At 33.4% G+C, this 13,259-nt stretch overlaps 1 protein-coding gene and 1 pseudogene across 4 annotated transcripts in view; both read right to left on the bottom strand.

Annotated features, from left to right (window-relative positions):
- The window catches only part of LOC139520087 (uncharacterized), an 84,496-nt gene that overhangs the window by 56,860 nt on the left and 14,377 nt on the right, over positions 1 to 13,259 (bottom strand). For 2 of the 4 annotated variants that reach the window (XM_071312513.1, XM_071312514.1), the window contains exons 6-10: positions 10,166 to 10,237; positions 9,400 to 9,471; positions 7,240 to 7,311; positions 5,969 to 6,040; positions 4,202 to 4,273 (exon numbers count right to left, since the gene is read on the bottom strand). In XM_071312513.1, the coding sequence (XP_071168614.1) occupies positions 4,202 to 4,273; positions 5,969 to 6,040; positions 7,240 to 7,311; positions 9,400 to 9,471; positions 10,166 to 10,237 (360 nt within the window). The remainder of the gene's footprint in view (positions 1 to 4,201; positions 4,274 to 5,968; positions 6,041 to 7,239; positions 7,312 to 9,399; positions 9,472 to 10,165; positions 10,238 to 13,259) is intronic. The other 2 variants (XM_071312515.1, XM_071312516.1) reach the window with 2 other exon arrangements.
- LOC139518609 (uncharacterized) lies at positions 1,183 to 2,997 on the bottom strand (annotated as a pseudogene).

The raw sequence follows: 13,259 nt of genomic DNA, 5'->3' as shown, positions 1-13,259 counted from the left end.
TGGGAGGAGCCAAAAAGCAGTGCATTAACTTCACTGAAAGTGCACAGTAAGGCTCCACCTCTTTTTTTACATAAACAAATTATTTATAACTTCTTTGTGTTTGTATTTTTCAAATTGTTTTTTTTTATTTGTCCCTCGTTTTTTTCTGTTCCCAATGTTGTTTTTGTTACAGGATTTCTCTGGGAATTGTAAACTTCTTTTACTTGAAAGACGAGAATAGTGTGTATAAAAAAGATGTTGTATGATTGCCAATGAGACAACTATCCACAAAAGACCAAAATGACACAGACATTAACAACTATAGGTCACCGTACGGCCTTTAACAATGAGCAAAGCCCATACCGCATAATCAGCTATAATAGGCCCCGATAAGACAACGTTGTTGTTGTTATTGGTTTTGGTAGACGACTTACTTATGTAGTAATTGCGCCTTAAATTCATATAACATAAGTATTATGTATATATACTTTCAGTCCTTAATTTATTTTTAGTATTACGTTTTTGCGAGTTTTATGTCAAACTTAAGACAACGTAAAACAATTCAAACGAGAAAACTAACGGCCTTATTTATGTAAAAAAATGAACGAAAAACAAATATGTAACACATAAACAAACGACAACCAATGAATTACAGGCTTTTGACTTGGGATAGGCACATACATAAATAATGTGTTTTTTTTTCTAAGATTCGCACTAAAATTAAACTCTTGTGTAGAACCTCGCAGGGAATATCTCTGAAAATAGCAAAAAATGAAATGAAAAAATGAAATTTTAATTACTAGTACTGTAATTTATACGTTCACGTGAAAATATATAAAATCCCACCGTTATGCTTTACATTAAATGAAATAAATTCAAAGTTAAGTCAGTTAATAATTAACTCGGCAACATATTAATTCAATGAAAATTAAAGTTACAATTTGAGAATGTAACGGCACCAGAATCATTCAAACGGCATGTATTTGTGATATCACCCAGGCATTGTTTCTTGTTCAAACTCCTTTCAAACGGTTCGTCCACAGCAGTTTTGGTTAGAACGGATTCCTGTAAACTGTCATTCATATCACGATCGGACGGAGGGTTCAAGACATCCGATACTCGCTTTTGAATGTTACTGTTAGCGGTCTTGTATGTTCGAACGCCTTTCGTAGAGCGGTGCCCAGTCCTTTCCATAATCTGTTGCTAATCTATTCCTGCTTGATATAGCGCAGTAGCACATGTTCTTTTTCCCGAGTGGTTGGTAAAATTGTCAACCAAGCCCCCCTTTTCACACATTTCACGCATTAAACCATTCAACTTGTTCACTCCTAACGCGGACTTTCCGTAGCGATGTTTATCTTGGACATCAGAAATAAGTGGTTTGCGATAAAATACGCCAAATCCAATTGACTTCAAGTATGTTTCATAGAAGTCAACTATGCATCTTGGTCCTGCAAAAGAAGAATTATGAACTTTAAAATGTATTTTCCTCCGCTAAACTTATGTTGCATGTATAGAAACAGAAAGAAATAACAAGTGGTATTTATTAACAAGTTTAAAATTAATGTAAAAACTAGAAAACTCAACTGATTAGTTATTAAGGGTCCACCCGGCAAAATTTTAAATATTTTATGGGAAACAGCTGAAGATTCAGAATATGATATCGGCCAGTCAGCAACCCCGTCCTGTCTTGCTCGAGAGGTTCTTGAGATGAAGCGCCCACAATAACTTAATTTTGAGGGACGGACAGACAAACAAACGGACGGACGGACGGACAAAGTGAAAATAAAAGACAACCACGTGCTTTTAATATGGGAGTCTTCAGATTTCTACAAGTTTATACGATTTAGCCTGAAAAAAATTGTCACGGCTTTGTCATTCTTTTTGTTTTAAAAATACATAAAACGTGATATGCTAATTGCCATTTTAAAAACATGTTTTTTTAAATAATTTAAATACGTATACACTTACCTCTTGCATAGTGTTTGATATCTTTGTTATCCAGCCGTAAATCACCTAAACCACCTTTGAACGTCTTGTTGTTTCGACCAATGAATCTTATAAATCTTCCAGTAGCATCTTGTCCAGTTTCGAACTGAGAATGGTCCAGATTTCTGTGCTCGTCCTGTCCCCTAAGTCCAAAAAGTTTGCAGTTGTAAAAAAATACAGTATATTGCAAAGAAGTTGAATTTGTCGTACCGAACACACCAGTAGCCCACTACTTTTCTTCGTCGTCATCGGATACGGGGTCTGCCCTGCGAACCTTAGTGCCTAGTCCTTTCGATAATGAGTCTTTCATTTTAGCGTCCAAAACGCGTCTGAAATGAGCAAATCGGCCATCTTTCTGATCCAGAAAGTTTTTGTCGTGGACATTCATGTCCCTACAATGTCTAAGGAGACCACACACAATGCAGTATAAAGATTTAGGCGGATACTCGTCTCCGTTTTGTTTCCTCGTCTCCATAACAAACCTTTCCAGCCAATAAGTCATACATTCCGCGTTCATCATATGTAGCTCAATAATAGGATCACCGTTCTAAGCCCGGAAAGATCTCCATTGCATTGGTTAAATACACCCACTGCCCATTTCGTGTTCTTTTTTTTTGTGTTAGCGTTCATTTTTTCATTGACTAGATTTGAAATTTCTTCATCGGTGACAACCGTAGTAAAACGGTCACTTGGAGCCTGCATTTCCTCGAAATTTAGTCCAAGGTCAAAAATGGCAGTTTGAAAAATATCAAAATCACTCTCTGCGACCAAATTTGTGTCATCAAAAGATTCTTTAGAAACGAAACTTTCAAACTGCAGTGGGATGGTAAAATTCTCAACATTGCGGTCTCCTCCTTGGCACAAAGCATCATCCGCATAATCCTTCTCTATTTTCATCGCAATTTGCGATAGTGACATATCGTCCTCCATTTCCCCGCAAAACTGCGAAAGTGCTAAATTATCAACGTCCTCTTCGGAGATTTGAGAGAGGACAAAGTTTTCTTCACCGTCGCCTAAAAAATCAACCATTGCCTCCGACAAAGCTTCTAGACAGACAAGAGCTCAAGCCGAATTTTAGCGGGAATAACGTCATTTTGGCCACGCCTTAATAATTAACTATTTAATGTCTGTATAATATAGCATTTTCATTGGTCATATTACAAATCATATATAGCCACGCCTAACTCATTAAAATTTTTAATGCACTCAAACGCTACGCGTTTTCGATGCATTAAAAATCTTAATTTGTAAGAGCCGTGCTATATATATAACTGAAAGGTACTTTGGGACATGACAATCGTTTTTTCTAGCCCGGCTCCTAATTTTTTCCCCTCCAAATCTACTATATATTTTTTCTATTGATTTCAATAATGTTAGCGTTTATATGTATATTATGAACATACATTACTGAAGTTGCTATAAATAAAGTGTACTTGCATTTTACTATCAACTCTCAATTTACTAATCGATCCACAGCGGTCATTGGCATATTATATAGACTCTCTCTATTTAATAAACTCAGTGACCGCCGTGGATAGTAAACTTGAAAATGATAGTAGATACATTTAATTTAAGATTTGTAGCAAACACACGTTATTCGTAGTCTTTGGTATGTAAAACGTACAGAAAAAAGGCAAACCGGATGTCTAGTCTGACTTCAAATTTCGTCCAATGACGGAAAAATATCCGGACGCAGTTGTTTTTTGTTTTTCTCACAAAATAACCCAAACTGAATAATCATAAGAATGGATGACAAATGCGACAATACATGGTACCAATAGGACATGGAGGCATGATGATTAATTTATTATGGAAGGAAGAGAAGCGACACACAAAATGAGGTCTTCTCGTTTAGTAGTATAGATACGCTGAAAAAAAAACCGTGCACGATAAAAATTAGAGTAAAAGGCAATTTTAATTTAATTTGAATATCATTTTGAAAGAATTAACGATCGGTACTAACTAAAAAAAAAGAGGCGAAGGATGATGTTCAAACTCATACGTCAAAAATAAACTGACAACGCCATGGCAAAAAATGACAAAAAGACAAACAACAGTACACAAAACACAACATAGAAAACTAAATACTGAGCAAAACGAACCCCATAAATAAAACAGCATGTTAAATTAGTACTTTAATAAAAAATTTGCAGAATTTTATCTTTATTTCAAATTAGAAAATACTTGGCATGAGTGAATTTTTGGGAAATACACACATATGATGAATACTTACAATGTTTTCAGCTTAGTGAGCCCGTTGAATAATCCACTAGGTATATCCATTAACTGGTTATCATTAAGGTTCCTTAATCATATGAATAGATATAAGAAACAAAACTTGTAAATACAAATAGAAATGACAATGATTTAAAACGGACTGACAACTGGTACTCTGATATAGTTATCATCTTCTTCATGTGGAATACCCTCATTGTTTGTCCCATATTAGTTAAGAAATAATTGATGCAAGCTATACTTTATTGTAGTTTTAACATGAGTAGGCATTATATTCGTGAATATTTTTGCCCGAGCGATAGTGAGGGATAAAATTACACGAATATAATTCCTACAATGTCAGAACAACATTTATTATTTCGACTTTTTATATTGTGCAGGTACGAAGTTTTTTTGTCTTTTTCGTTTAAAAATTACTTGAATCTTACTGAAAACGAAACGGTAAGTAAAGTAAGCACTTATCTTATACATTTTTCACTTAAATGAGCATGAATAGTGTTGACAACCTTATTTTAATGTTGGATATGAAAGAAAAGATCAAGAAAGAAAAAAGTTTAAGGAGGCTTGCGGGTACAAAAATATCAGCAATTTTGTTTTTCAACATAACAAATTTTATTTATTACACTAGTAGTTGTTACTAAATGATATGGTACAAAAACCAACCCAACAAAATCAATTTGTTTGGCCCCAGATGACTTTTTAAATTTTAATATCATTTATAAAGTTCCAAATTATCTCCCTTTGTTGCATTTGACAACAAAGGGAGATAATTTGGAGCTTTTTAAATGATTTTTTTGGGGCATTAAAATTGAAATATCTTTTTTTAACTTATCAGTGACCTATATTTTATTTTCAAATAAGCTGTACTTAAACTAAACAATTGTAAAATTTAAGCGATTTCTGTAATTAAGTCCCTTTTATTTCGATTTACCCTTATTTCTCCTATTAGTTCAATAGAAAAAAATTCCTTAACAAAAATGCATGCTTCTTTTGAAGGCAGATTTTGAGCTTAAATGAATGGTGACCCTATTTCTATATTTCATTTTTCAGTTATATATATGATAACGTTCATTTATATAAAATTAAAACATAGCGAAATCTTATATTTAAAGAACATTGGATTTATACCCTCGAGTCCCCTTAAGTTGTTGAAAGGAGATAGAGGTTGAGAAAACTGATAAAATATATAAATAAACATTTGTGTACAAAACTATCGATCTGTAGATCAGCAAAAATCTGTTATAATTAGATACATTGTGTAGAATGGTTATCAACCGCGGTAGACAATGTATTCTAGGGTTACCAATCTGTTCTATCACCCTCTCAGCTATGTGCTATTCATATATTGTGTATTTTTTTTTTTTTTTTTTTTTTTAGAAAATCGACGATTCTTCTCAATAGACCGTTATATTGTACCAACTTTTACCTTGACTGCTATGCATTAAACACAAACCCAGTGAACATAATTATCTATTCAAAATATTATTTTTAAATATAGACGATCTAATATACTATAAAAAGAAAATTCAGAATTCAGAAAACCACATACCGTGAATTCATTTATTTTCGTGGGTATCAATTTTCGTGGATATTTGATTTCGTGATTTTGATGATTTCTGTGAACAAAGCCTAATTCGTTGAACATTTGTATTCGTGGTTCACCTGTTACCACGAAACTCACGAATATTGGTATCCAACGAATAATAATGAATCCACGGTAGTTTAATTACTGAACATGAAATTGTTGATGTATAGATATACATACAGATAATTTAGATTATGCATTCCATGAAACGTTCTGTTTTCTATGACAGTCAGTTGGTTTGAACGTATCGACCTGAAATAATTTTGAAGCAAATAGATATATGTAAAATTAAAAAAGAAATTAATATAAAGATAAGATGTGGTATGATTGCAAATAAAACACTTCTCCACGATAGACAAAGTGACACAGAAATTAACATCTATATGTCACCATTACCGGCCTGGTCATGCCGCTAAAATATACACCTCGCCAAAAGTTAAACAACACCTGATAACTTTCCGGAATCTTTTTTTAGTGAATTCATAACTAATCGAAACATCTATACAATGAACTAAATTTGTGTTTTTATAAGATAACATATGGAATTTTGATTAAAAAGTGAAAGTTTGGACTTTTTTCATGATTGAATTTTCGACTTTTTCATTTTGGGTAAATTCGTTGTAAAATGCCAGTACGAAAAATGTGCTCTGCACTGTACATAAATTTCTTTGCAAAACTGGAGAGTGACAATTTGTAAATACATTGAGGTACAATTTAGGTCAGTAGTGAGTGAAGACTCCACGCTTCCGGGAAAGGTCATCCATACGTCGTCTCATGCTTTAAACTAAGCGTCGTAATGTTTTAACATGAGTTCTTTGCCTAACTTTTGGCGAGGTGTATACATATAAATGTATTAATTCAATATTGATGCAACTAACAGTACTATACAATGTATTTTGAACTGCCAAGTTTATTTATTCGTACGAACACGCCCAGTGCTACAAAATATTGATTGCAAATGGAAGCGTTATACAACAAGTTCTGAGATGTCAGGATCCTCCGCTTTATTAACGACGGTTCATTTTTTTTTTTACAAAATGGTTAAATTGTTGGCACACTTAATTGAATGCGCCAAGTGATTTACGTAATAAAATACCAATATTGTTGAAATTTATAAACATTCAATCATTTTTTAGTAGCCCGAATTTTTTTAGTGATTAGAACTTCCGCATATAATTTTCATTATAAATTACAAATTTGGCCGCTGTTGATTAACACGGGTTACATATTTTGCATAAAACCAATCTTACATATGTGTAGATATCGCGACTATTGTTTTTTACAAAGTATATATTTTTCAGTGCTCTTATTTAAGCTGGTTAAAATTAAGTTATGTAGATGTATATGATAAAGAAATTGAAAGGATTTGTAAAATACGTCGATTCAACATTGTCTTATTGGCACTCATACCACACCGTCTTATTTATAATAATATTGGTAATTAAAATTACAAGCGGTTAAGTGTGTTCAATCCATTAAATGCTCCTTCTTGTATTACTGTTATTTTATTTCCATCTAAATATCTGAAAAATAAAAAGTCGTCTTAATCAGAAATATAAGAAATAGAGAATGGAAATGGAAATGGGGACTGTGTCAAAGCAACCCGACCAAAGAGCAACACACATGAGCATGAGCATGGGAGCATTCTAAGAGAAAACAGTCAATATGTAGTGATATTACAATCACATATATTATGCAACTGTACAAAAATAAGTATACCCGTGTCAAATATAGTAAAACTAGAAAAATGGGTTTTGCAGTATTCAATTGAATACGCTGAAAAAATAACCGTGCACGATAAAAATTAGAGTAAAAGGAAATTTCAATTTTAATTTGATTATCAATTTGAAAGAATTAACGAACGGTACTGACTAAAAAAAGAGGCGAAGGATGATGTTCAAACTCATACGTCAAAAATAAACTGACAACGCCATGGCCAAAAAATTACAAAAAGACAAGCAACAGTTCACAAAACACAACATAGAAAACTAAAGACTGAGCGAAACGAACCCAATAAATAAAACAGCATGTAGCACCCGTTGTATTGATCAATTAAGTACTACAGTAACCCAGTGATATACCTTTTCATGACGTTACATTGGGGAATATAGGACGGGATTGATGTTACGATAATTGGAACATATCCGTTGTCATCTCATTATGGCGTTCGTTAAATTTACGAAGGGATGATTTGAACTTCAACACTTGCAACTATTGGTTTAATAGCCCGCTTTTGAACGGCAACACGAGGAAATGAATACAGGAAATGCAAGCTCTGGAATATCATTTCAACTGAGAGATATATACTATTTATACTGGCGCTGCTGGAATGTTGCTACATAGAAATGGAAATTTCACAATTCGGAAGCTGAAATCCTCCCTTTTTTGTATACTATTGTTTACAACCGACCATCATTGTAAATTTCTAGATGAAAATCAAGGTATGAGGGAGACCAAACTTGATCAGTTGTATCAGTGATCTCAAGTTCGATGGGATAGATGCGTTCAACATAGACACCAAACATTGAGTCATTAGTGAAATTGCATCATCATTATAGCGAAAAGAGAAGTTGTAAAACAGTTTTACAGCTGATTCCATTGAGGGTGTAGGTACTGGTAATTTGTTTGGTTAGCTTGTTAGCTGAATCGTAGAGTCATTATTAGGTCCGATATACTTCCTTCCTTTAAAAGTAGACTAGTTCTACAAACAACCAATATATATGTCTGTAGGGCTTGGCTACATCAAAAGGAGGTTAGTATACCTGACCTAATAATGACTTCACAGTTCAGCTATCAAGCATGCTACCCAAGATTTATACCTATTCCTTCACACTCGATGAAAACGGCTATAATTTCTTTTTTTCTCAAGAAGATCCTGTAACACGTTCATTTATTAAAGACCAACTATAATCAGACAATCACAAAGTGTCGTCTTCTTTTTTTCTGATTTAAAAAAAACCCCTGTGTATGAACTATTGACCGATGCATAAAGGTGCAAACACATATCTAATATATTTGTGTATATATATTAAGAACTATGAGAAGAAATGAAGTAAGTGGTCAACAAAGGTCAACATAGTTTTCCAAGAAAAAGTATTTTTTTCAAAAAGATCAAGTAGAAAATTTATCTAGGTAAGCAGGTAATAAAGGAATAAAGTAAATTGGTTGAACTATTATACGATATACGATAGCAATAAGAAAGGATCGGATCAGAACAGAAATACAAGATACTGGATACAGAATGCATTTACCGATAATCCACTGCTCATCAGTGATGTTGGCTAACAGAATGTTAACAACGTAAAAGAACAATAACATCAAGAAATATATATATTTGATATTCAAAAACACTGACAAGTGAACGGCAAAATAATGTTTATTATGTGCCTTTTCGTATAAAAGTCCAGGAGAATTAGTCAAAAATTTGGCATTTATCTTATTGTGACTATGTATGTATGTTTATATCATATGTCACTCTGAACCTTAAAAACCAATTGTATCAATTTAAAAGACTCCCTTTGAATAATGTTTTTATCAGAATTTAAAACAATAATGACATCTGATTAATACTGGTATTAATTATGCAATTATAGTATTAATTGAATACTCACAGTTGCCGAAGTGTAGTCAAACCACTTAAAGTTGTATTCTTAATTTCTGTGATGTTATTATATTGAAGTTGTCTAGAATAATAAAAAAGTGTTACTTACTAATATACAATGTATATGGTAATATGCTGCGGTTGTGAAAATAAGTTTAATTTGATGGCCCTTAAACGGTTCTTATTTTGAATCAGTTTCTGGAAAAGACGTCTGTTATATCATATAAAAAATCACCTTTTCGTAAAGTTATTAAATAAATTTAACACGCGTAGAAGGCTGATTAACCCTTCCAGAACATCTGATATCGGCCAGTGGTGGATGATCTATATTTGTTTATTTTTGTGTCATTTTGTTCCTTGTGAAGAATTGTCTCATTGGCAATCATACCACTCTCCTTTTATATATATATATATATATTGCACAAAAGGGAATGCATGATCAGACTGATTGAAATGCTGGTTAACAATTTCGCGTTCGTTGTTGTTGATTTTCTGATCTATGGATGCACATGGATTATCAAACCTGCCTTTCGTGTCATCAACATTATCCAATCCGTTGTAGTTTTAGGAATCTTAAAGAGGTTGAAAACCTACTTTATACCCTCTGTCCTATCCTTAACATCACCATTCTACAAGCCAGTCAAAAATCATTATTGTATTATGCAAACTGGTGTGATGTCTAGTGGCTATTAAAAATACCTATATTGCATGATAATCATCTCAAACATAAAAATTTAGAAATAACATATAAAAAAGCTATTGCTTATAATACTTACAAGACGTGTAGACCAGTTAATCCAGCAAAGCAGCCTGTTTGTATTTTACTTATTGAGTTTTGGTTTATATATCTACAAATAATTATATAATAGTTCTTGAATAACTGGTCATTATCGTGATAAATGGACTGCCCACAGGACAGTGGTATTGACTAAGATAGTGATAATGACTGAGCCGAAGGCGAGGTCATTATCGCTGTCGCATTCAATACCACTGTCCTACGGGCTGTCCATATATGACCAGTTATTCAAGAACTATTATGTTTATTTCATTGAGAAACCATGTTTTTAAAAGAATTCATAAATTCAAAGTAACCTCAAGTGTATGTATTTATATAGGAAAGAGTGAAGACCGGTCATAGTTTTAAATGACTATAAGTCACTTCATTTGAGTGCAATTTTCAGTATATGAAATACAAAACAAAATTTTCTATAACTTTATGAGTAACAAAAACATATGGTTAAGAATTCAACAACAACTGCAATATAAAATGAAAACAGGAAAATGTTCAACTGGAAAAATCCACATAGTACATGTATAAATTTAGTCTTTTGAAACATAGAAATTAAAGACTCCACCGGACACATTTTGAATATTAATGCTATGATCATTTCTGTTGCTCATGGACTCTTTTCTGGAGTAATTGTTTTGCACATTGTTTTGAGAGGAACTTATTTCTTTCAGTACTTGATCAAAGTCTGCAGACTCACTGATAAAACTGTCATCGAGAAAATCAATATCATCAAGTTGCATACATGTACTAAATGTATTAGTGTTTTGAACAGTGTGTGGTACTGCTGCAACAGTTGTTGGTGCTCTAATGGCAACAGCATTTCCTGTCGAAGGATTAATGTTATTGACACTGCTTATTGCATTATTCTCAGTAGACGGTACATGTATCTCTGCTGTAGTATTGTATAATGATGACGCAAGAGCTTTTGACATCTTTTTCTTTTGTGGTAGTGAAGAGTCCCTTGAATAACTTTCAATACTTTGTAGTGACTTGTGCTTAGATACAGTTTTAATTTGTCTGTCCTCAAAACCACTTTCACTCAGAGTTGTTATAGATTTTGATCGGATGGAGTGATTGGTATATACTTTTGATAAACCAGCACAATTTGAGATTTTTGCCATTAATGCACCTAAAGTATTTTTTCCAAGCGGTTTGTTCTCAAACCATGTCTCATCTGCTGTGTGGTTATTTGGTCGCGGACGCTGAAAAAGTACATCACATTTATAGTTCAATTTCCCTAAATAAAAGTGTAAGAAGCAACTGGACACAAGTCGCTATCTTTTTCTTCGTAAATTACGCCACCGGACGAATCCTCTACATCAGTGCGATGATTTTTTGTCAATTCTGATCCATTTTTTTAATGTATTTTTTACCCCATCCATCACTATCAACAACATAGGAATTTTTTGAAAGTTCTCTCAGTCCTTCCCTTCCTCTACGGCAGCAAAACCTCATTAGATCAAACCAAACCTTTCTGATAAGGACTACTGGATCTGTTTTCCAAGTTTTGAAATAGGCAGATATCTTTGCCATGTTTTCATCATTAATCACAGGTTTGTGTGTTACATCACCAAGTCCACTTTTTTCAAGTCTATACAAACAGCCTCAAACATAGCCTTACTACGGTTAAAATTTTCACCACTGATAATATTGATCTCCCGTCTACGTGGCGGTTCAGTGTAGTACCTGAAAAATAAATGACACATATAAATACACATACAATTCACTACATTTTGACATTTATCATGATTATAGTATATGTAAAAAGTACATGAATTAAAGCTATTTATTCAAATTCAGTTGCAGTGTACACCCACAACAATCAGGACCTTTAAAGCTGACTATGGGGTATGGGATTTGCTCATTGTTGTCAATTTTTGTGTCATTTTGTGGAAAGTTGTTTCATTGGCAATCATACTACATCTTCTTGTTTATATATCTACCCAGAAAATTAAAGGAACGTGCCTGGAGAACATGTAAACAAATTGATTCGGGTTTGGAATGCATTGATATTTGAAATTATCAACACACAAAGTAACATAGTTATCTATAAAAAATGCATTTGCACAAATATAAATAAAGTTCCAGACTGGCAAACAGTAAACATTCACAATGCAACTCGAGTGTAACTACCTTTGAATGCCGGCTCGTATTGACCTCAAGCTTTGGACAGCATACTTTTCTCCATTCTTGTTTCTTAGTGATGGGTAGAACTTTTCAAGCAGTTGATCAAAAGCATTGTCGGGAAGCAGGTCAATGGCCACGATCGTCTGATAGTTCGCCGCTGCCATGCAATAGTCATGAAAAGTCTTGACTGCATATTTGGTGGCTGCTTTGGTTCTCTCGGCATTCTTGTTGCTGAGGAGTTTATCTCTGTCAGCTTCAGAAAGTATTGCAAAACGTTCATTATAGTTGTCTGCAGTAGCAGACAATTCTTCCATCTTCCCAACTGTCAAATGTAAACAAGTCTGAATCGCGATTGTGTTTTATTACATTACGTCACTCAAATAGACAAACCACGCCCCAAGCTTATTTTTAACCGATATGGAATAATAAGTAATATAACTTCAGATATATCGCAAGTTTTCCACTTTTTTGCATGAACTCGCTGAGGGATGCATGCTTATATATTGGCGAGTTTTGGATGTGTCTATGGGCCACTCGATATCTCTCGGCCAGAAGTCAGAATAAAATTCTCGGAACGTCTCGAAAGATTTCGGTCATTTATACAAGTCTTAACAGGTTGTTATCTACGTTTTTGTTATGGTCCCTTGATGGCCCTTGACGAAGCAATTATATTTGTTTTAAAACGACCACTGTACACTGTGTGTATCTGAGTCAATTATAACGTGGTATTGTCTGTTGTCTCGATAAAATGCAAACAAATTATGTTTGAAGATTTAACCACGGGATACTGTGTATTTCATCATAGACTAACGGGAGAGATCATTGTGGTGAAAATATTGATATAAGATTGGAAAACAGAAAGATAATATTCTTATCAAAAGTATTTAATTCAATCGGAATCAAAGAAATATATATACAAATATATTTATGTTTCTGAAGAAACTAACATGGAT

This window comes from Mytilus edulis, chromosome 4 (genome assembly GCF_963676685.1).
Source record: "Mytilus edulis chromosome 4, xbMytEdul2.2, whole genome shotgun sequence".
NCBI classification, from domain to species: Eukaryota; Metazoa; Mollusca; class Bivalvia; order Mytilida; family Mytilidae; genus Mytilus; species Mytilus edulis.
The sequence above is the reverse complement of the archived record's forward strand: the minus strand, read 5'-3'. Positions and strand labels throughout refer to the sequence as shown.